Below are 22,921 nucleotides of genomic sequence, written 5' to 3' on the forward strand. Positions count from 1 at the left end.
TTAAAATTTTCCTATATTTGTTATTTTTTTCTAAAAATTATCTGTTCCCCCTTAAAATATTGCTTACATTCTCTGTCTCTGACAAAAAAATCAATGATTCAATCGATCTCTTGTTTGAAGGCAGTGCTCAGTCTCTTGCACTAAAGGGCACACAAGAATACTTGCTGACTAAAGGCAGAAATGTGGGTATGATTATCTATGTGTTTAATGGAAATTTGTAGACCTTCCCTGGTGTGATGTGCCATCACAATTATTATCAATTCGTGCTCTGACCCCAGTAACACTGGGCAAACAGAAAGACTTATTTTTATGACAAATGAAATCATTACTCTTATGATATACTAGTCTCCTGTGATGGTTTCCTAATTTGTATGTTCTAGAGGAACTTGTGAATTTTTTTTCTCTGTGGTCCCTGCATCTATCAACTTTGGCTTACATTTTGTGTGTTCCCCAGGATTCAGCATATTGTCAGTCAGCATATCACTTAAGGTTAAAAGTAAAGGAAAATTTGATATTATTAATAGAATAAACGTAAAATTATTAGTGAACCTTTGTCAGGAATGTTTGAGGAAGAGGGTAAAGCCACCTGGGAAAAGACAAAAGAAGAAGGGGACATGCCCACCAGTTAATGCTATTGTTGAATTCTAGACTTTATCTCTAGCTTAAGGCAGAGAGGAATGGGAATTTTGAAAACAGAATGAAGATGTTATGTTTTCATTAAGGCCATTGTGGCTAGAATGAACAGAATTGCCCATACAAGTCTTTACCAAACTTAGAAAGATCTATTCTCTCTTTTTCTTCTTTCCTGTTTTAACAAATTTTAGACAAGAAAACAAACAACATTTTGTGACCAAGAATACAGCAGTTGCCACACAGGCCAGCAAGAACCCAATCACATCCAAAGAGTGGTACTGGAACCAGGTGAGGTCGTGGGCAGCTGGCCGCAGGTGCTTGGCTCCTTTGTGGTGCATGACAAACTCGATCCAGAAGAGTGCTCGGTCCAGGGGCTTTACAGGCTGATCATGGTGAAGCCGTGATAACCTCATAGCATTCTCTTTATAACTGGTAGGCAAAAACAAACAAAAACATAGAAATTATAGAGCTTTTGTTTTCATTAAAAGTAAGCATACAATACATGATATGTGTTATGCAAGCCAAAATCCATAGGTGTGTTGAGAAAAACATTTTAATTCTTGCTGTGACATGAACTTTGCTGGTCACATAGCATGTTAAGAGTTGTGAAAGAGGGGTGTGGAAGAAATATATTCTTAATGGAGTGTGGTAAAATGTAAACATATAAAAAAGATGGAATAAATCAGTTGTAAATGTATAGCCTCATTTTTCCAAAAAGGAATTTTGGTATTGTGTGAATTATAGTTTCCAGGACTGTTCCAGACCAAGACTCTGAATAACCCTATTTTGAGAGAAAATACCCATTAGAGAGTCCATAAGCATGGCCTCTAATGTCAGACTAATTAATGATGACAGACATAGAAACTGATAGTCAACAGTAGTGAGACATTTTTGCAATGCCTGAGATCGACACTGTGATAATGCCTCCATTGCACACACCTGTGCCTTTGTGATGCAAAAGACAGTGTCTATATATTGGCAGTGTCAAGATTGGATGAAGATACTAAGGTAATTTTAGAAATGGCAAGGACATGGGTTTTGAGTTTTTGAGGTAAATAGAAATGTCTCACTAGCATAAAGCCCATAATCAATGTGGCATCACAAGAGCAATAGTTAACAACTCTAATAGTCTCTCAAACACCAATGGTTATAGGTATGTCTTCAAAAGGCATGTTCTGAATTCACTGGAGATTTCTTGATGGCTGAGACAAGAATTAGTATGTTTACCTTTGGTTTTGTGTTAGAGATAAAAGTTCCAGCTTGCAGACATGAAGATGACAGAAGGTAGAGATGTGAAGAGATGTCCTGGTGCAAGTTGGACATTGTTGGGATCAGAGAAGAAGAAATGTAATCATCATTCACCAGTGAACATGATACACAACATCCAGCAGCAAGAGGTAATTTACTTGTGTTCTTTTTTTTGTGCACAGTGAGAAAGAATAGTCATACTCTCTCTTTTTGTTTTGTTGTTTTGTTTGTTTTGTTTTTCATTGTTTTCATACTCTCTTTCAACCAGATTGAAATATAGGTAGGACTAGAAGAGTAGTTACACAAGTGTCATCCTAATACCTTTTAGGCAAACTACAGTGGTGATAAGAAACTATCTGTTCAAATCATATTTTTATTCAAGGTTTTCTCCATTTATAGATAGAGATTTAAAATTTGAAATATGCATATACTTGACAGATACACTTGTACATGTGAATACAAATAAAAATACAGTAAGCCTTCCTACAAATGAGATAGGATAATCTATGCTCATTAAGATGATTACTTAATATTTGTTGTACACTGTTTTATGACAGTTATGTTAAAATATTATGAAATTGCTATGGTTTATGTATTTAAATATAAACTTCGTGCTCCTTAACTCCTTTAAGGAATAAGAAAATGGAATACAAATACATTATATATATACTCTACACTAAACACTTTTGCTCCCAGATAATTTCAGACTTAGAATTAAGTTTAGGGTTAAAGTTAAGGTATTTTTTTGTTTGTTATTTTTGTTTCTTTTTTTTGTTTTTTTTTCTTTTTCAGTACCCGAGCCTCTCACTGTTGTGGCCTCTCCCATTGCGGAGCACAGGCTCCGGACGCGCAGACTCAGCGGCCATGGCTCACGGGCCCAGCCGCTCCGCGGCACGTGGGATCCTCCCAGACCGGGGCACGAACCCACGTCCCCTGCGTCGGCAGGCGGACCCTCAACCACTGCGCCACCAGGGAAGCCCAGTTAAGGTATTTTTAAAATAAATAATTTCAGGTATTTTCCTGGGAAATTCTAAGAGTATAATTTTTTCACATCAATAGTTTTCAAATCAACAAGAAAATTTAGTAAGCCTTCTATAAAATGAAGTAGAATTTTTAAAAATTACAGAATTTACCTACTCTGATATTTAGTAAAATGAACCAAATTATCAGCAATTAACAATTTGGTAATAGCCTAATAGATTAGACATCAAGATCATCATTTATGAGAAACAAAAGATCATAGTAAGCCTTGCTGAAACTCCTAACCTCCCTTTCCAGATCCTGATGATATATATAATATTCTGAAATATATGATTTGAATATATATGTATCTTAACAAAAATCTTTTGACTGCAATGTGAGTGGAAGGGGAAAATGGACCACCAGGGCTGACTTTTTAGGATGAGTTCAAGGCAGATATTGAGTGTCTTCCCTTTTGGAAATGAATACATTGACCACTTTGTCTAGAAAACCTTGCTGCTAGGGCTTTAACAGATGGTTTTTCATAGACTAGTTCCACTAAAAAAAGCTGCAAAAAATTCCATTTATGTTGACCTTCTCTCCTAACTCCTAAATTGCAGGTTTCAGTAATGTGAATGGAATATTACAACTATCCTTCAAGTTTTGCCTCTGAATAAAAATAATTGAGTCTGAGATAAACTGGAAACAAATTTTTTTTTTTTTTTTGCAGTACACGGGCCTCTCCCATTGCGGAGCACAGGCTCCAGACGCGCAGGCCCAGCGGCCATGGGTCACAGGCCCAGCCGCTCCGCGGCATGTGGGACCGGGGCACGAACCCGTGTCCCCTGCTTCGGCAGGCAGACTCCCAACCACTGCGGCACCAGGGAAGCCCGGAAACAAAATTTAAAATAAGGTATCTATACAAATGTGGAGCAAATAGTGAAAGCAAGATGAAACACATGACAGCAACTTACACAATACTGGGGAAAAAACATAAAAATGACAGACTTAGAATGTAATTAGGCATAATACATAATTCAAAAGAAGAGGAAAGTTTGAGTAGAGTAAGAATGTGAGAGTTATGAACAGAAGCTCGAGGATCAGATTATGAAACAAGAGGAGGTAACAAAAGACAAGATGAGCTATTGAAATTAGTTGTTAAAAATAGCACTTTAAGGGATTAATAAGAAAATTACAAACAGTAAGTAATGTTCGTGAAAAAGTGAATTTACTAATTTATGGACTATTTGAAGGAATCTCAGTAAATTAAGAAAGCAAAAAATGATTAGAACAATTAGAAAATAATAGAGAAAGAAAACAAACTCAAATATTTTAACATAGGGAATATTAAAATCTGATGTCCCTGAAATAGAGATAAAAAATGGAACTAAAAGACATTTTAATAAACAAAAAAATGAATTTCTGAAAAGGAAAATTGAATAATTTTCATCCTAGATTAACAGTGGTAAAAGAATACACTATAATCCCAGGAAAATGTAGAAAACAAATGATAAGGATATGCCATGTTTAAGTTTCTGAATTTAAAAAATACTATTTCCAGGCTGAACAAGAAACTCTTAAAAAGTAATACTGATCAGAAAGTCCTCAAAACCCTACAGCAGCATTTAAAGCCAGAAGATCATAAGTAACCCTGCACAGTTCAAAAGGAAAGAAAGTGAGATCTAAGTATGTTATATTCAGATAGGTGTCATTCTCCCATCAAGTCAATGAGCAAATATTGTTAATTGTGATTTCAGGGAGTCCATGACTCTTTGATGAAAGAAAATTCCATATGAAGCATTCAGTTAAGAATGAATTCAAAATATTTTGTAGAATCTCTGATTCAATGGTGATTATTGATTCTCTTAAAATATGTGAAAAGATTAAATTACTGTGAGGAAAATAAGTGCCATAAATATTGACAAATTAAAAATTTAAGTAATATATATTAGAGATGAAATAACTTCCAATTTCAACTATTAGTGGCTAAAATTAAAACACATTGTTAAAAATAAACACTATGTATACATATATTAATTCTTAACCTTGGTGAGACCTTTCAGAGAAAAATATTAAGATATAATCATCTGTATCTAAAGTTCATATAGTTTATAAATGTAGTTTACAAATTTATTTTATCTTTAGCTAAATCAGATAAAATTTAAAATTTTGTTTAAAAATGCATATATAGTATCAATTGATATTTATAAAATTATTAACTACTCTAACTACTCCTCCCTGTATATATGCATATACTGATTAATGATATACACCAAGTGTTAACAATGATTATTTTTGAATGATCAATATTGAGTGAATTATCACTTCCATTTTTGTGCTTACTGAATGGTTATAATATTTAAATAAACATATATATTTGTTTATAAAAAAAAGCAGATTATCCAGAAAATTATCTAAGAATTTATGTAATCACCATTATTTATTTTGAAAAAACATTAATATAATATTTGAAATCTTAGTTTGTTTTATCATCTCAATCACTTCAGCAATTTGGGAAATGAAATAATAAAATGGTTTTTAAATGGTCATGTTATAGTTGTTATTTGAAAATACACTAGTTAGAAATGCATGAAACATTGGACATTTTTGAGTATGATGGGTAGCATAATTAATGACAAGCCTTTAAAAGTAGTAGTACTTACAAAGGTTCATTAATGACTGTTCTCAAGGCATTGAGTAAATCTGCACTTGTCATTGTGTTTATGTTCACCTCCACAGCTGCTCCTTTGGCCTTCATGTGAACAATGTTGTCAGGCTGATCAGCAAACATGGGAACTCCCACCATAGGCACCCCATGATAGATAGCTTCATAGATCCCATTGGTTCCACCATGAGTGATAAAACCTTTTGCTTTGGGATAACCTAGTTTGGGGATTGGATGAGAAGCAGGTGAGGATTTCATGATACATAATACATTAATAGAATTTCAGAGAGAGATGGGGAAAAAACTATTGGATAACTCAATGAAGAAGGCAGTGTTTTCTACAAAAGCCAAGAACATGGGGAATTGCTATCTCAGATAATCATGATCCCCGAAAAAGGTGGAATTAACTTCCTCTGCATTGTCTAGAAAGACTTACTGGGGAGGCCATATCAGAACTGAAATCGAAACTTGGAGAGCGGTGAGAGTCTTAACTGAAGATTCTCTTTTATGAGCCAGAGTAAGCATCAATCTATAAAATTAATGGTCCATTCTTTAATTATATCTGCTTTAAAACTGCAAGTAAAATGTGGAAATTTAAATATTTAAAATGTTTATTGAATTTACTTGCTGTTAAGCAGCTACTTGCCCATCATCCAACTGTACAGCTTTTTTTTCTTGGTCTTACCAAGAAGATCATTCTGTGGTATCCAATCATAGAGCCGAGTATGGGCTCCTAACGTGGCCGGTTTCTTTCCTTTGTATCTCCATAAAACCTGTGGAAGACAGTGCTTTAATTTTGTAAGTAAAAACACAAAATTAAGGCATTTTAAGGCCATAGAGTTATTTATAAATCATATAGTCCATCTTAGTTTTTTTTTTTTTGACTATTTGAAAGCCTGTGTTGAGGTATTACATGAAGTATACAGAAGTTCATAAAAAGTTCAAACAACTGATGTTCATGTATATCTGTTACAGCAGTTAACTTTAAGTCATAAACAAAAGAATATTGCGAAGAAAGTTTTTCAAGAAAAAATATACTAAAATCTGAAAACAGCAAATACCACTTGATGATCTGAAAGGATAAAAATGATAATTTGTAAGTTTTATTAATTTAAGAAACATAGATTGTGTTCTAAATAATTTGTTGGATATTCAAGATATAATATATCATGTTTAAATCTATAACCATTATTTTGTTTTCAGATATTTTATAGCTGAGTGCAGATTACTTTTCTTGCATAAAAATATAATTGAATAGAGAGGGTCATGAGCATAATGTTCTTCCTTATTTCTTTGTATTTTGAGAGGAATTGATAAATGAGAGAAAAGTGCAGTTTGCTTCCCTCCCTGACATGCTCCAAGGCATGACAGTTGTATTCCACATGCTTCAAATAGCTCCTGCTTTCTTGGAATCAACTCTGGGCCTTAATTCCCAAATGGAGACAAGTCCAAACACTTTTCACTTTCATCTTCTGTTTCAGTTATTTGTGAAACTGATCTAGGTTGCATAGTAGTTTATCAAGGAAGATTTTATTCTAAGCAGAGCTGCAGTCCTCTGTGCCTAACAGGCTGAAGATCCAGTGGAGAATCTGATGGTGGAAACCAGAAGCTCTTTTCTAGGGACAGAAGAGAGGGTTTTTTTTTTCAGGTAGCATAAAAGGCTGACTCTCTTGTTCCCCAGGCTATGGCTCCAAGGAGTGAGGCACGTCCCAGGCAGAAAACCAGGCATGACTGGAGCAGAGCATCACCAGTGTCATCAGCAAAGAGTCTGGGACATTGACATATTGAATGACTTAACATCCCAGCCAGGCCGGTGTGAGGGGTGCACATGTCCTCCAAATTCTGAGTTCTAAGCATCCTGTTCTGCCCTCAATGGCCGGCAGGTGGTGCACAAACCCGCCCTTTCTCAGCCCATCCTCCTTTACGTGATAGTTGAGAGGAACATACATTGAGAGATAAGGTAAAACTGCTTGCCTTTACCTTTTTTGAAAGGGCTTATACTAATAGTCTATTAAATATACTATTATCACTTAAAAGCTTTTGGAAGTGAGATTGTGAGTGAAGAAATAGAAAATAAATAGGACTAGTTTAGGCAGAATATGAGGGTTAAAAAGCATTAAAACGAACATGAATACTACGTAACTTTGTCATGAGGCCATCCTAGTTCTTAAGTTTCAAATGTAATGTTTTCCAAAAATATAATTAGCTTTAAAATTTTTTTGGCTGCTTTTTGGATGATTTGTTGCCTTTCTGCCCTCCCTCCCTTCCTTCCTCCCTTTGTTTTTCTTTTCTTTCTTCCTTCCTTCCTTCCTGCCTTCCTTCCTTTCTCTCTCTCTTTTTCTCTCTTTTTCCCTTTTTTTGTTTTTGAGGGGGAATGAGATAGAGGATTTGTTTATACTCTATTATTTAATGAAGTATCTTGTTAGGATGCTAATCTTTAGTTACATAATTTTTTTCTTTCTTTTTTCTTTCTTTTCTGTATGACAATTTTCAGATTAAATACTAATAGGTGGCAAACTCTTTATCAGAAAAGTTTAAAAATAAAAATCCAGAGTTTTAACAGGCCTAAATAGTACACTTACAATTATAGAGTTTTATTTACTTTAATATAAAAATATAAAGAGACAGGGTGTTTTGTGAATGGAAGTATATAAAGAGTAGAAATCTAGAATTAACAAAATTAAAGTTAATTGAATGTCATAAATTAGAAAATATATACTGTTTGACAATAACACTAGGATCTTTAATTGTTTTAACTGTAGGAAATTTATCTTAGATAGATTAGGCTTCTATTTCTAAACCAACTATACTTTAATTGAATCCTAATAAAGCCTAGCAATATAAAGTATATTCTTGAACATGATTCTACCCTACTCTATGTGTAATCTCTCTTTTCCTGGACCTTGAAGCTAACACACTTTAGAACTTTTGGGAAGAGTCAGTGCAAGTCATAAGGTTTCAAAGAGTAAAAAGTTATTAGAATCTTAACATTTTCATCTCTATTTCATTGAAAATAAGTGACTTCATGAAAAGATGTATTTTCATAGTAATGCGAAGGCTCAGTAGGCAAATGGTAAAATGTGCCCCAAATACATTTTAATGTTTTGAGACATTTTTACTTAAAGGTGGTGCCAGTTCTTCTCAGTGTTTGATGAGTTACAACTTTCACCTAGAAAGAGTACTATTAGCCACACACTCTCCAGTTGGCAGAGCAGCTGCCCACCATGACTGGAGTTTGTACTAACCTTCTGTGGAATCTGGGCAAGGGCTGAGGCAATGAGATTGGCTTTTTCTTCTGTGAGGATTTTGACCATTGACCCCAGAGAAAACACCACAATACCATCTTCGCCTGAACTTTGGACAAATTCTTCCATTTCCTGCAGAGATAAAATTCTTTCTCTTACACAAGTGCAGGATCACAGGGGGAAAAAGGCTCTCCTACATTTCTAAATAGGCAGACTCAAGAGAAGTGTTAGGGACATTGTTAGACTGATTCTGTCTTCTGCCACATAGAACCATCTAGTCTCTTTAAGAGGAAATGTATTTCTGAAAACTATGGCTTAAATATATAATGAGTGATTACACATAAAGCCATGGAACCAAACCATTATACAAAATGGAATAGGCGATAAGAGGCCGATGTTCTCATGGTACATGGAACTATTACTCTCAAGGCTTAATTTTATGAACCAACAGAGCTGGTGGCAAACTTGTAAAAATATTCCTTGGAAGGAACCCCAAAGAAGGGTTCTGAATGAGGCTTTGAAAATTTTTAACATGCCAGTTTACATCCAATAAATTATGAATAACTTGATCTAACTTCCTGTTAGGCGTTCAGAATATTTTTCTCATGTTTATTATTTCCCTGATTAATAGGGCTAAAAAATATTTTTTAAGAAATGGTATATATAGTAATACATTTGAAAAGATGATAATGCAGTTAAATTCCTGCTACAATCATGATAACACTTATGAGACAGTGTTTCTCTGCCTTCCCACAAGATTGTGACACTAACTGCATGCCCAAAATTTGAGGCTTAGCACAGATTCTCTGCAAATAAAATTCTCTTGATCATCACTTACAGTTGTGCAAACTAGGCATAGCAAAGTCTGGGATTGGGGTGTTTCACATAATCTATGTAAATGTCACCCTCTAGAGATATGTCATCTCTTTGTAACTATATGTGGTCACCCTGCAATCACTATGTTTCTCAGTTTAAGGCTAGTAAAATTACAACGGGAAGGATAATGCCATAAATGAAATTAGACTGCTAGTTTTACTTAGTTAATGTTAAGAGAATATCTGATGTCCCAGGAATTGGTATTTTACCATTTTGATTCAACTCCCTAAAAAGATAGTGATTGAATAAAGAAACATTACACACACACAAGCACATATGCAGGCACATATACACACAGGTATATTAAGATTTACATACTTACCTGTTTGATTTGGATTCTTGATTTAACTCTCATTTCTTTTCTATTCTGTGTATCTGGTGACTGGCATAATTCTTTCATCAGAGATATAAGCCAAGATTGGTATTGCCCAAATATCTATATTAATAATTGGGTTTGGGATGGAATAATTTTTCTACCTTGTGAAACATGTCTGAGTCATTTTTGTGAAATTGTCTGCATGTGAAAAGTGGGGTTGGAAGGATAAACATAATAGTGTGGCAAGGTATTACCTAATGAGCCATGGAATATGTCTTATCTCTTTCTGTACCTTTATTTATTTTAGATATTGGTTTACTATCTCCAGTAATAACACTCAATAGAGCTTGTCTTCAGCTATACCTTAGTTGGTGTGAAAAGCATATTCAGAATCCTGAAGTAAAGTTTTAAACTTCAATATCCATCTTACCCTAAACAGAAATCAAGAACTCACCTGGGAGCACCGTTTAACCTGCTATCTTCTACAGAGATTATGTTTGTTTACCCACAACCCAAGCAAATGAATATCTGTCTCTTCACTGCCTATTGATAAAGATAGTTAAATACAATATTCTTACTGTATTTACCTATTATTTTCCTTTGTTTCTCAATATTATTTGCTTCTAATATTTCTGGCAGTCCATATTTATTCTTTAATAACATTGGAATATGGGTGTATGATTTTCTCTTTTACTCCAAAAAAACCCCTGATATCATGGTCATAAAGAACCAATTCAGCGTTTGGGTTTCTCAGTTTTATGATTTCTACTTTATGTTGATGACTCCCAATTTATTTCTAATGCTCTCTGCTGAGACTAAACCTTGTATTAACAGATGACTTCTAGAAATCTCCACCTGAAAACTCCTTAGACTTCTTAAAGTGAATTTGAACTCATCATTGCTATCTCAAAAAAGCTTTTTCAACTAACTGTTTCCTGGCTCAGTAAATCTCATTGCTCTCCAAGAGGCCCTGTCTGATTCCATGTCTTCCATCAACACTTAACTTCTTCTTACTGACCAAAGCCTGTCAGTAAGAGTCTGCCCAAGACTCACGAAAACATCTTTATCACTCAAATGATCATAGTAAATGTCCCTATTCATAACTCTATCAGGCTTGTTAGGAAGACTACAGCAGTCTTCTTAATGATTTCCAAGGCTCTAGCTTCCTGTTCTTCAATCCAATATCTATACTATGGACACAATGATATTTTTAACATGTCACATGGCAGACTTCATTCTCTGCTTAAATATCAAAGTAAAGTAAAAAAAAAAAAGTAATATCATTCACAAAAGACCCCTATGATTTTGAAAATAGATTTGGTGTAGCAAACTGAAGACATCCAGCAGCATAGCTCTGTTATTGACACTGTGGAGAAGAACAAATATTTGCAAATTACCAAGTCAATCATTCGTATACACAGAAAACATGTTTTGCATCCAAGTAAAGAAAAATTCAGATGAGAATGTTCCTTTTTTAAGGATTCTATTCAGAATTGGTGATCATGTATACTGCAGGTTGGATAGCCTCCTTTTAGAATCATTACTACTTTGTAATGCTTGGATATATGTCTGAAGTTATATAGGCAATGATTTAATTTGATAATAAAGAAGCAATTTCCAAGGACACTCAGCTTGAAATTGCCAGAGACTGGATGGGAACACTGTCTCACATTTTCCCACCAATATGTTATTTTTCTTTAGATGTCTTGTTCCATGCATGTGACATCTTGCCTTGATTACTAAGTACTTAGGTGAAATTATTGTGTAAACCTGTAGACCACATTTTAAGAAAGACCTAGCTTAAAGTATTCACTAAGCTTCTATATTTGAAACAGTTATGCGCAGTATGAAATACAAAGCCAATCAAATGTGAGAACAAAACTGAGCAAAAGTATGCAAAAGTTGTTAAATACTTTCATAAGACATTCTAAATGTTATGCTGAGGACTTGCAAAACAAAAATATGGAATTAAACTTTACCACCAATCTTTTTCCTATAGTTATATTATTACACAAAATGAGTTATGAACACAGTGGAAAATTATATAAATAATTGATAAATGGCCATTAAATTTGAATTACCATTGTTTGAATCTATTACTGTAATCCTACATGGTGAGTTTACTGAGATGCCTTTCAGTTTCAAAGAATTCTTAGAGGTAGCCTGAATGTATGGCAAAAGCCTTAATGTAGGTGAGTTGGATGGAGGGAATTGAGCAGAGGACAGTTATCAATCTCTCGGTGGTAAGTTAGGCAAGCCGCAGATATCAACCTAGAAATAACTTTTCTAGGCTCTTTACCTTATTCATTCCTTTCAAAGGCATGTGAGAAAACTAATATGCATAATTTCTGTATCACTTTTAAAAAATTAATACTTTACTTTTTTAGAGAAATTTTTGGATCACAGCAAAACTGAGGGGAAAGTGGAAATATCTCCCGTGTACCCTTGTCTTCACACATGCATAGACTCCTTCAGTATTAACATCCCCCAAGAGAATCGTACGTTTGTTGCAATTGATGAACCCACACTGAAACATTATAATCATCCAAAGTCTGTTGTTAACATTATAATTAACTCCTAGTATTATAAATTCTGTGGTTTTGGACAAATAATAAATACATGATCAATCATTATGGTATCATACAGAGTATTTTCACTACCCCAATATTCTTTCATGCTCTGCCTATAAATCCCCCATCCCCATCTAACCCCCTAGCAACCATTGATTTTTTTTTTTATGGTCTCCACAGTTTTACCTTTCCCAGAATGTCAGAGTTTGAATCGTACAGTAGGTAAACTTTTCAGATTGGATTTTTTCCTTAATAATAGGGACTTAAGGTTCTTCCATTGTTCCATGTCTATTTGTGGCTCAATAACTCATTTCTTAGAGCTGAATAATATTCCTTTGTTTGGATCTGCAACTTGGTTGCTTCCAAGTTTATTCATTCACCAACTGAAGGGCAATGTGATTGCTTCCAAGTTTTGCCAATTACGAATAAAACTTCTATAAATATCCACGTGCACATTTTCGTGTAAACATGTTTCTAACTCCTTTAGTTAAATACCAAGGAGTGTGGTAGTATGGTAAGAGTATGTTTACTTTTATAAGAAACCGCCTAAGTGTTTCCCAAGTGGCTGTACCACTTTACATTCCCACTAGCAATAAGGAGATTTCCTGTTCCACAACTTTCCAGCTTTTGGTGTTGTCAGTGTTTTGTATTTTGGCCATTTTAATAGATGTGAAGTGGTATCTCATTATTATTTTAATTTGCATTTCCCTCAAAACAAATGACATGGAGCATCTTTTTATATGCTTATTTGCCAACTATATATCTCCTTTGTGCAGTATCTGTTATGGTCTTTGGTCTACTTTTTAATCAGGTTTCATGATTTCTTCTTGTGGAGTTTTAAGTGTTTTTAAAAAACATTTTGGATAACAGTTCTTTATCAGACCTGTCTTTTGCAAATATTTTCTCCCAGTCTGTGCCTTGTCTTTTCATTCTCTTGACATTTTATTTCACAGAGCAGAATTTTCTAACATTTTGTTGAGGACTTCTGACTCTATGTTTATGAGAAATATTGATCTGTGGCTTTCTTCCCTTGTAATGTCTTTGTCTGGTTTTGACATTTAGGTAATGCTATCCTCATAAAATGAGTTAGAACTTATTCCCTCAGCTTTTATCCTCTAAAAATGACTATAAAGAATTAGTATAATTTCATCTTTGAATTCATTTTTGTTACAATTTTTTTATCTCTCCTTTTTTGGTTTTTCTTAGGATTTGCATCTCACTGCTTACACAGTTCATCTGTTTTTACATGTTGTCCACTTTTTCCATTTAGAGCCTTTAGCATATTAATCATAATTGTTTCAGGTCCTTGTTTTGAAAATTACAACATTCTTGCCATCTCTGGTGATGATTGTTCTGACTACTCGAAATGTGTTTTTGCCTTTTGGTATGCCTTGTAATTTTTTCTTCATAGCCAGTCATGATGTACTGGGTAAAATAAACTATTGTAAATAGGCCTTTTAAATGTGGTCATGAACTGTGGGGAGAGAGGCAGTCTACAGCCCTAAGATTGGTCTCAGTATTTTACTGAGTCTATGCCTCTGGACTCATCACAACTCTTTCTCAATTTTTTCTCCCACTTTACTTGGGGCAGGATGGTCTAGAGTTGGGTATATCCCTTTTCCATGTGGTAGTCTAGAGGGACCTGGAGTTGGGTATTTTTCTTCTGCAGGTCAGTTAGGCTCTGATAATACCCCAACACATTGCGTACTGGTTAACTAGTTTACCCTGAGGACAGACCATTTTAGGAAGAACAGAGTGCTCTAGCTTCTTTCAAAATGATTCCTTTTCCCCTCCCCTAACTGGAAGTAAGGGATTTTTCTTTGATATTTACTATGGAAAATTGGTTGAGCTCCTGGAAGTAAATCTCACAATATTGTGGGGACTCCCTTATGATTGAGTCCCACTGGATTTTTTAACCCTCAGATTTGTCCACACTGAACCTCCAGCAATTCACCAATTATAGTTTAGGTGTTCCTACCCAGGGACTGGTTCCTGTGGTGATTTCCAATCCTGAGTCTCTGCTCTTGAGTGTTCAGATAAGCTGAAACTCTCTGTATATTCCAAAAGAATATACAGATACATTATTAGAATAGAGTTTGATAATTTCAGTGGATACAAAATATTGTGAAATGGCAACTGAAATTTGTGTGTATGAATAAAAGAAAATATAAGTAAAATATATACTTCAACTTCTAATTGTTGAATAATTGTATAAGAGTTGTGTAAACTATGTCTGATTAGAATTGTAAAGTCTTATTAAAACCCATTGTATGTCATGAAGAACCTAGGGGTAAGACAGGAATAAAGACACAGATCTGCTAAAGAATGGACTTGAGGATATGGGGAGGGGGAAGGGTAAGCTGTGACAAAGCGAGAGAGAGGCATGGACATATATACACTACCAAACGTAAGGTAGATAGCTAGTGGGAAGCAGCTGCATAGCACAGGAAGATCAGCTCGGTGCTTTGTGACCTCCTGGAGGGGTGGGATAGGGAGGGTGGGAGGGAAGGAGACGCAAGAGGGAAGAGATATGGGAACATATGTATATGTATAACTGATTCACTTTGTTATAAAGCAGAAACTAACACACCATTGTAAAGCAATTATACTCCAATAAAAAAATTGTAGAAAAATAAATAGAGCTATCATGTGCATTGATAGGAAAATCAAAATTCATAAAGATGTCCATTCTCTCCAAATCAATCTACAGATTCCTTGTAATTCTTATTAAAATCTCAAAATCCCAAGGTTCATGAAACTTGATAATTTCTGTAGAATTTTACATTTAATTTAAAAAATCTACAATAGAAGAGCTAAGGATAACCAAGGTGCTCTAGAAGAGATAAAAGGGGATAGGGTATTACCCTTCTAGGTATTTTGAGCAGGATGACCAAATAAGATGTCTCTCATGTATCCTCCTACCCCTCAACAACAATGATTTGGCATTTATCCACAGACAAATGTACCTTTGTTGGAGATTCAGGATACAGATAGGAGACTGTGAAATCTGGGTGCAGTACAAGACAGAAAAAGACCTTTTGAGAAGGCAAGTTTGCAATCAGATGACTGACCCATAGAGTGTGATCCTGGTTGCAGACGTGGAAAAAAGCTCTGTACCCCTGAGAACTCAGCTACAGCCTGTTTCTCTTTGGTTCTGTCACCAACACCATATGCCAAGGAACCCAAGAAGAATCATGCCCACCTGCATGTCGAGTAATAAACACACAAACTTCAGTCTCAGCTGTGGGCCCTGAAGTGGCCCATGAACTGGCTCGAGCACCTATGGGATCCCTGGAAGCAAGTTTGCTAAACTTGGTCAGACTGTAGATTCTGAAAAGACCCTGTAACTGGGCTGCAGCCCCTCCCAGCCACAGTCCTCAAGTAGCCTTGCTGGCACAGCAGCCAGGCAGGAGGCACTCCTGTCTGCACCCCAGGAGATCCTGAAAGGCTCCTATACTTAACTCCAGCTTGCTCACAGCCACAGTCTGCCTGCTGTCCTGAGGGTTCAGGGTCCCAGAGGGAGGCACTTTGACCAACCTGGAGATTCTGAAAGGGCCCTAACTTGGCTCTAGCCCCTTCTAGCCACAGTCTGTGAAAAATCCTGCTAACTTACAGACCCAGCAAAATACACTCAAGACTGTGTCCCCAGAGATCCTGAAGAGTTCCCTACTTAGCTGCAACTCCATTACAGCTACAGTCCATTAGCAGATCTGCCACACAGGGACCCAGTAGGAGACACTCCTGTCTGTGCTCTCAGAGATACTGAAATGGCCATACACTTAGTTCCAGCTCCTCCCAGCCACAGTCCATAAGTCTAATTTTTGATGGGTGGGTAGAGGATGTGGTACACACACACACACACACACACACACACACACACACACACACATACATACATAATGGAATATTATTCAGCCATGAAAAAGAAGAAAATCTTGACATTTGTGACAAAATGAATGAAACATTCTAAGTGAAATAAGTCAGACAGAGAAAAACAAATACTATATGATCTCACTGAAATGTGGAATCTTAAAAAAAAAAGGCCAAATTCAAAGAAATGGGGAGTGGATTGGTGATTTTCAGAGATGGGCGGGGGAGGCTTAGGGAGATGTTGGTCAAAGGGTATGAACTTTCAGTTATAAGATGAATAAGTTCTGGGGATCTAATATTCAGTATGATGACTATGGTTAACAATACTGTACTATATACTTGAAAGCTGCTAAGAGAGTAGACGTTAAATGTTCTCACCACAAAAATAGTAAATAGGTGGGGTGATGGATGTGCTAACTAACATTACTGTAGTGAACATTTGGCTATACTTCTGTGTGTATCAAGTCATCATGTTGTGCACTTTAAACTTACACAATGTTATATGTCAATTATGTCTTAATAAAGCTACAAAAAAGAACAAGTACAAGAAAGAAAGATAATGAATAGAAGAAAAACCACTTAAGTAGTGAAATTTCTGAATGATAAAGCAAACATTGTAGTTAACTAGGGAAAAGAAGAAGCCTTGAATAAATAGTAATGGTACAACTCCTTATCCCTGGGCAAGGGTAAGAAGAAAGAAAGGAGAGGAGAGAAGAAGAGAGGGAAGGAGGCATGAAAGAAGGAAGAAGGAGGAACAGCAAAGGAAGGAAGGTGAAAAGAAAAGAAATCGAGTCCAACCTACAAAATACACAAAAATAAATTAGTAAGTAGATTAAAATCTTCAAAAGCAAAGCAAGACCATAGCTTCTTTGGAGACAATACAAAAGACAATCTTTATGCTTTCAGAGTAAGAAAGGATTTCCTCAAGTGCATAAAGAAAATGGTTAATTAATTTGACTCCATTAAGTTTAAAACCTGAAGGTCTTCATATGATATTTAGGACAATGAGAAGCACATTATAAACTGCCAAGAAGATGTTTGCAATACATGAAACTAACAAAGGCTTATATAGAGTATACAAGGAATTTATTGAATCCATAATGAAAGCACAAGCAAACCCATTAGAAAAAATGGGCAAAAGACATGAGAAAGATATTCACTGAAAAAGAAATAAAAACGGTGCATAAAATATGAAAAGTTACTTAATCTTAGTAATAGAAATCTAAATAAAACCTAAGATGCAATTTCAGACCTACCATATTGACCAAACTTAAAAAAAAATCATTATTTTGAGGAATTATTAAATTAGAACATGGCGACAGTTGCTGTGACTGTTAATAAAAGTCATTCAATCATATGCTAAGTAAGGATGTGGTACTGTGAGGACTAAAATGCTGTGTTGGTTAGGGTAAAATTTTGTATAGTCTTGGTTGGAGTATAATTTTTTGAGAAAAGTCTGAAATTACCTAGTAGGGGAAATATATTATATATATATATACAATTTACATCCTATTGATACTATTGCTCTGTTATTACAACAGAGAACATATACAAAAATGTTCATAATAGCAGCATTATATAAAAAAAATTGTAAATAGATAGTTGTCCACCCACAAAATGTCATGATGTAGTCACACAACAGAACACTATCTATAGAGCTTAAAAAAAAAAAACATGATTGCATCTTTAACAGTATTGAGCATGGGCTTCCCTGGTGGCGCAGTGGTTGAGAGTCCGCCTGCCGGTGCAGGGGACACGGATTCGTGCCCCGGTCGGGAAAGATCCCACATGCTGCGGAGAAGCTAGGCCTGTGAGCCATGGCCGCTGAGCCTGCACGTCCGGAGCCTGTGCTCCGCAGCGGGAGAGGCCACAACAGTGAGTGGTCCGTGTACTGCAAAAAAAAAAAAAAAAAAAAAAAGATTATTGAGCATAAGTAGCCCATCTATGCTTGTATTTGTATAATATTTAAATAAACTAAACAATAGAGTGTTGAGGAAATCACATATAATGGTAAACATCAAATTTCCAAGAAAATGTTCACCAAAATCAGACTTGTGGTTTTTACTGGAAGAAGCATGTTTCTAAGAAACTGACGACTATCTATTTCTTAACTTGCTTGTATGGCACACAGAAGTTTATTTTATTATTTACATCAACTGTATACTTACATTTTTTCACTTTTTATTGGTATGATATTTTCTAAAATCTGAAACTTCATGTGTAATCTTTTAAACTATATAAAAATATTTTTATGTTGATGTAAATTGGTTTAAAATTCCTAAGTCAATTGATGAGCTTAAAAAGATGTTTGTAATGCATATCATAGAAAGAAAGGCTTTAGATTCCCTAAAATTCCAGACCAGTTAGAGATCAATAGAATAAACAGCCCATAAGAAAATGGAATAATTGCTGGCCACCTAAGAAAAGGTCTGAAGATAAAGGTTAAATGTTTCAAAAATTTTAGAGGACATTGTGGCAGAGATATAAGTACCAAAGTTTAGGGCAATATATATATGTTTTTTTGTAACACCAGAGCTGGAACAATCGAAGTATAGCTTTCACACTAGAGCAGTTCAATGATTTGTTATACCCATTCATATGAATATTACTAAATCAATATAAAGGATAATGTAGATTTTAAAATGTTGTGTGGAAAGATGTCAAATATATATTAAGTGAAAAAGTAGGTAAACATGAATATTTACTCATTATTCCTACTGGTAAAAGAAAGAAAAAAATGTATATTTATGTTTAATAATACATAGACAATACCTTGATGTAAAAATAAGAAAAGTTAATAGTGCTTATGTAGGAGAAACATGAAGCTAATTAACATTCATTATATATACTTTTGTTCCATTCAAATTTTTTAGCAATTTGTATTAGGTATTTTTATCATGACATCAGGAATGAAATTATACTCATAGTGCATTCAGAATTGCTTAATAAAGAACATGAGAGTACAGCAATGAAAATCAATGACAGTACTTACAGTAAAAGAAAAACCTATTAAAGATGTTAGAGTTAAAAATTTGCCATTGATCCTAAGGACTGTATTTGTTTCATAATATGTATACATACAGAATCCTATACCTTTCCTCTATTTATGTATAATATGACAAATGTCCTAGAAAGTTATTGATTAGAACTAGGGCAGCATCTCTAATAATCAGAGTATTTTTCTAATTCTGTGTTTTGTGTTTATTTGTGAGGGAAGTATTGAGGCCAAGGCCCTAGTCTTATTTACCTTAAATCCACACACTGCCTATACCCAGGAAGTTCTTATCAGTTGTTAAATTATTTACTGTGAAATCAATTCAGTGTAAATTCAAAATCGTGTGTAAATCTAAGGATTTTTAAAGTGGGTTATTTTGACTATTATTTCTGTGAAACAATGTGTCTATTAAAAATCAGTGTTATGGACTGAACTATGTTCCTCTAACATTAATATATTGAAATCTGACTGTATTTGAACATAGGTCCTTTAAAGAGGTAATTAAAATTAAATGAGGTTATAAGAGTGGGGCCCTAATCTAACATGACAGATCACCTTACAGGAAGAGGAAGAGACACTATGAATTTACATATACAGAGGAAAGACCATGAGAGGACATAGCAAGAAGGTGACCATCTACAAGCCAGAGAGATAGGCCTCAAGGGAAACCAGCCTTGACAACACCTTGGTCTTGGACTTCTAGCTTCCAGAACTGTGAGAAAATAGACTTCTGTTTTTTTATGCCATCTAGTCTTTTAGATTTAGTTATAGCATCCCTAGAAAACTACTACATTAAGGAAGTTAAATTAGTTAATATTTATAATACCCAGTATGATCTTTTGTTTGTTAGTTCATATTTCTTCATGACTCTCAAAAATATTTGGAGTGATAACAAATGCTGGAGAGGGTGTGGAGAAAAGGGAACCCTCCTACACTGTTGGTGGCAATGTAAGTTGGTGTAGCCACTATGGAAAACAGTATGAAGGTTCCTCAGAAAATGAAAATTAGAACCATATGGTCCAGCAATTCCACTCCTGGGCATATATCCAAAGAAAATCGTAATTCAAAAAGATACATGAATCCCAATGTTCATAGCAGCACTATTCACAATAGCCAAGACATGGAAACAACCTAAATGTCCATCGACAGATGAATGGATAAAGAAGATGTAGTATATATATATAATGGAATATTACTCAGCCATAAAAAGGAATGAAATAATGCCATTTGCAGCAACATGGCTGGAACTAGAGATTATCATCCTAAGTAAGTCAGAAAGAGAAAGACAAGTACCATATGATATCACTTATATGTGGAATCTAAAATATGACACATATGAGCCTATCTATGAAATGGAAACAGATTCACAGATATAGAGAACAGACTTGTGGTTGCCAAGAGGGAGGGAGGTGGGGGAAGGGATAGAGTGGGAATTCTGGGTTAACAGATGCACTATTATATATAGAATGGATAAACAACAAGGTCCTACTGTATAGCATGAGAACTATATTCAATATCCTGAAATAAACCATAATGGAAAAAGAATATAAAAAAGAATGTATACATATATATAACTGAATAACTTTGCTATACAGCAGAAATTAACACAACATTGTAAATCAACTATACTTCAGTTAAAAAAAAATATTTGAAGAGAAAGCCAGCCTCAGCTGATGGGATCAGATAAGAGCTAGATATGTGAAAATTGCAAAGCAAAACAATTCTTTATTAGAAAAAGCAAGTGATTAAAAATAGAACATATGTAACTAGTGAAGTGAAAAATATGCTGTTTTTAACACCTCAAGCTGTAAACTCTTTTAAGTTTCTATTTAATTTTCCAGGTTTCTGTATTATGCTCCTCCAAGAAACATAAAACATACTAGAAAACTTTTCAGTATGACCAGCTATGATGAAGCAGTTCACATAGGACTTACTGAAGTTTCATCCCAAATTTATGAGAGAGATAGGAATAGAAGGTACTCTGGTCCAACAAGAGAATGGTATAAATTTTAAATCTAATAATCTATGATATTCTAAATTTGTAGAGCAAAATTCAAAGAAAGTTAAATAACAAATTTAATCCCATTGTTAATATAGCTTAGGTTTCAGTTTATTACTGGAACCAGGCAAGAAGATTATCTTCCTCTTTCAACAAACATTACACTCTCTTTACCAATAAGAAGTCAAACGTCCTCCTTTATGAAAACTCAGTGTACTAGACCTATTTGTGATATACTGCATCTGACAAAAATACATCTTCCAGTGGATTGACATTTAATAGCATGTTTTATATTTCATTTTGTTTTGGTAACAATCTTTTAAGTATTGAAGTATCCTACAAAATAGATGACTGGAAAGAAAGAGTAACTATAGCAAGATATTTCTTGCCTCCCCTTCCCAATTTTTTATTGAATAACAGTTCATTGCTATCAGTTGTGGAATTTTATGTGGAAGTGAAAGTTTTAAAAATATATTCCTTTCATCTTTCTAGACTTTTCTTAAACCTCCTTAGCTTCTTCTGATAACTACTTTAGAATGAAGAGCAGAGTCTCTTACCTAATACTTTACTGTAAAACTGGTCCCAAAGCTGAGTGTCAGTCATATTGTTGGAGCCAGAAGTCAAAGAAAATGGAAAGCATTAATTTTTTTACCCTTTCTGGAAATGTCATTTTGTCTGTTAGTCCTACCATGGCAACAGGCACATAGGAAGGCAGAGCTGGAAGTTTCCCACAGTATTCCTCCCTTGTGCTACCCAAGGAGAGCCTTAGCGTGTACACAAAAGGGACTCCCAGAAACTCAGCAATCAGCTCTCCACAGGGCATCACAGGGTCTATAATCATAACATTATAGTTGGTTTCCTGGAGTTTCTTTATGATTGACTGGTTGTAGACAACACTCTCACACAGAAGTGTTAAGTGTCTACTTATTTGAAGAAAAAATTCTTGCAGTTGTTTTGCTGATTGTTAGGGTGACAATGATGGCATGATGTTAACAGACAGGTCTGAAAAGTCATTTAGTGTATTTTCAGCAGTCTTTCTGTCCTGTGGCACAGGGACCACCTCAAAGTTCAGTGTGGAAGGCTTGTTGTGATCAGTGATGAGATTTTGTGGAGACACCCACACAGTTACTTCGTAGCACCTTTTTGTGAGTTTCTCCAAAATAACCTTTAGATTGAGCCAATGACTCATGTCACAGGGCCACACCAGGACCGTCTCACAGAATCCACAGCCAGTGAAGCTGAGCTGCAGCAGTAGAATTGCTGAAACCCATTTCTCAGACACCATGACAGCAGCTGCCTCACTCACTGCTCTACAGAGGTTGAATATTTGCTGGGCACAGAAATGAAGTGGCAATTTAGACATAGATCAAGTTAAAAATTAATTTCTAGAGTTAGGAAATGGCACTTACATGCAGAGAACTTTGCCAGTGTTTTTAACTGTGCACAGTACTATATGAAATTTGTTCAGGAGGAGGTATGAAATATTTATATATTTTGGAGGAAATGATTGCCACATCTAGGAGTTTGTTTTAAATATGTTAAAA

At 35.0% G+C, this 22,921-nt stretch overlaps 1 protein-coding gene across 1 annotated transcript in view; it reads right to left on the bottom strand.

Moving 5' to 3' along the window:
• Positions 1–782: 782 nt before the first annotated feature.
• Positions 783–22,921, bottom strand: part of LOC309961130 (UDP-glucuronosyltransferase 2A2-like) — a gene marked incomplete at both ends in the record, with an annotated part of 46,542 nt that continues 24,403 nt past the window's right edge. The window contains 4 exon segments of the mRNA XM_082838154.1: positions 783–1,062; positions 5,505–5,724; positions 6,192–6,279; positions 8,752–8,903. Of these exon segments, the coding sequence (XP_082694280.1) occupies positions 783–1,062; positions 5,505–5,724; positions 6,192–6,279; positions 8,752–8,903 (740 nt within the window).

The sequence above is a fragment of the Leucopleurus acutus genome (genome assembly GCF_964270905.1).
Source record: "Leucopleurus acutus genome assembly, chromosome: 4".
Taxonomy (NCBI): Eukaryota; Metazoa; Chordata; class Mammalia; order Artiodactyla; family Delphinidae; genus Leucopleurus; species Leucopleurus acutus.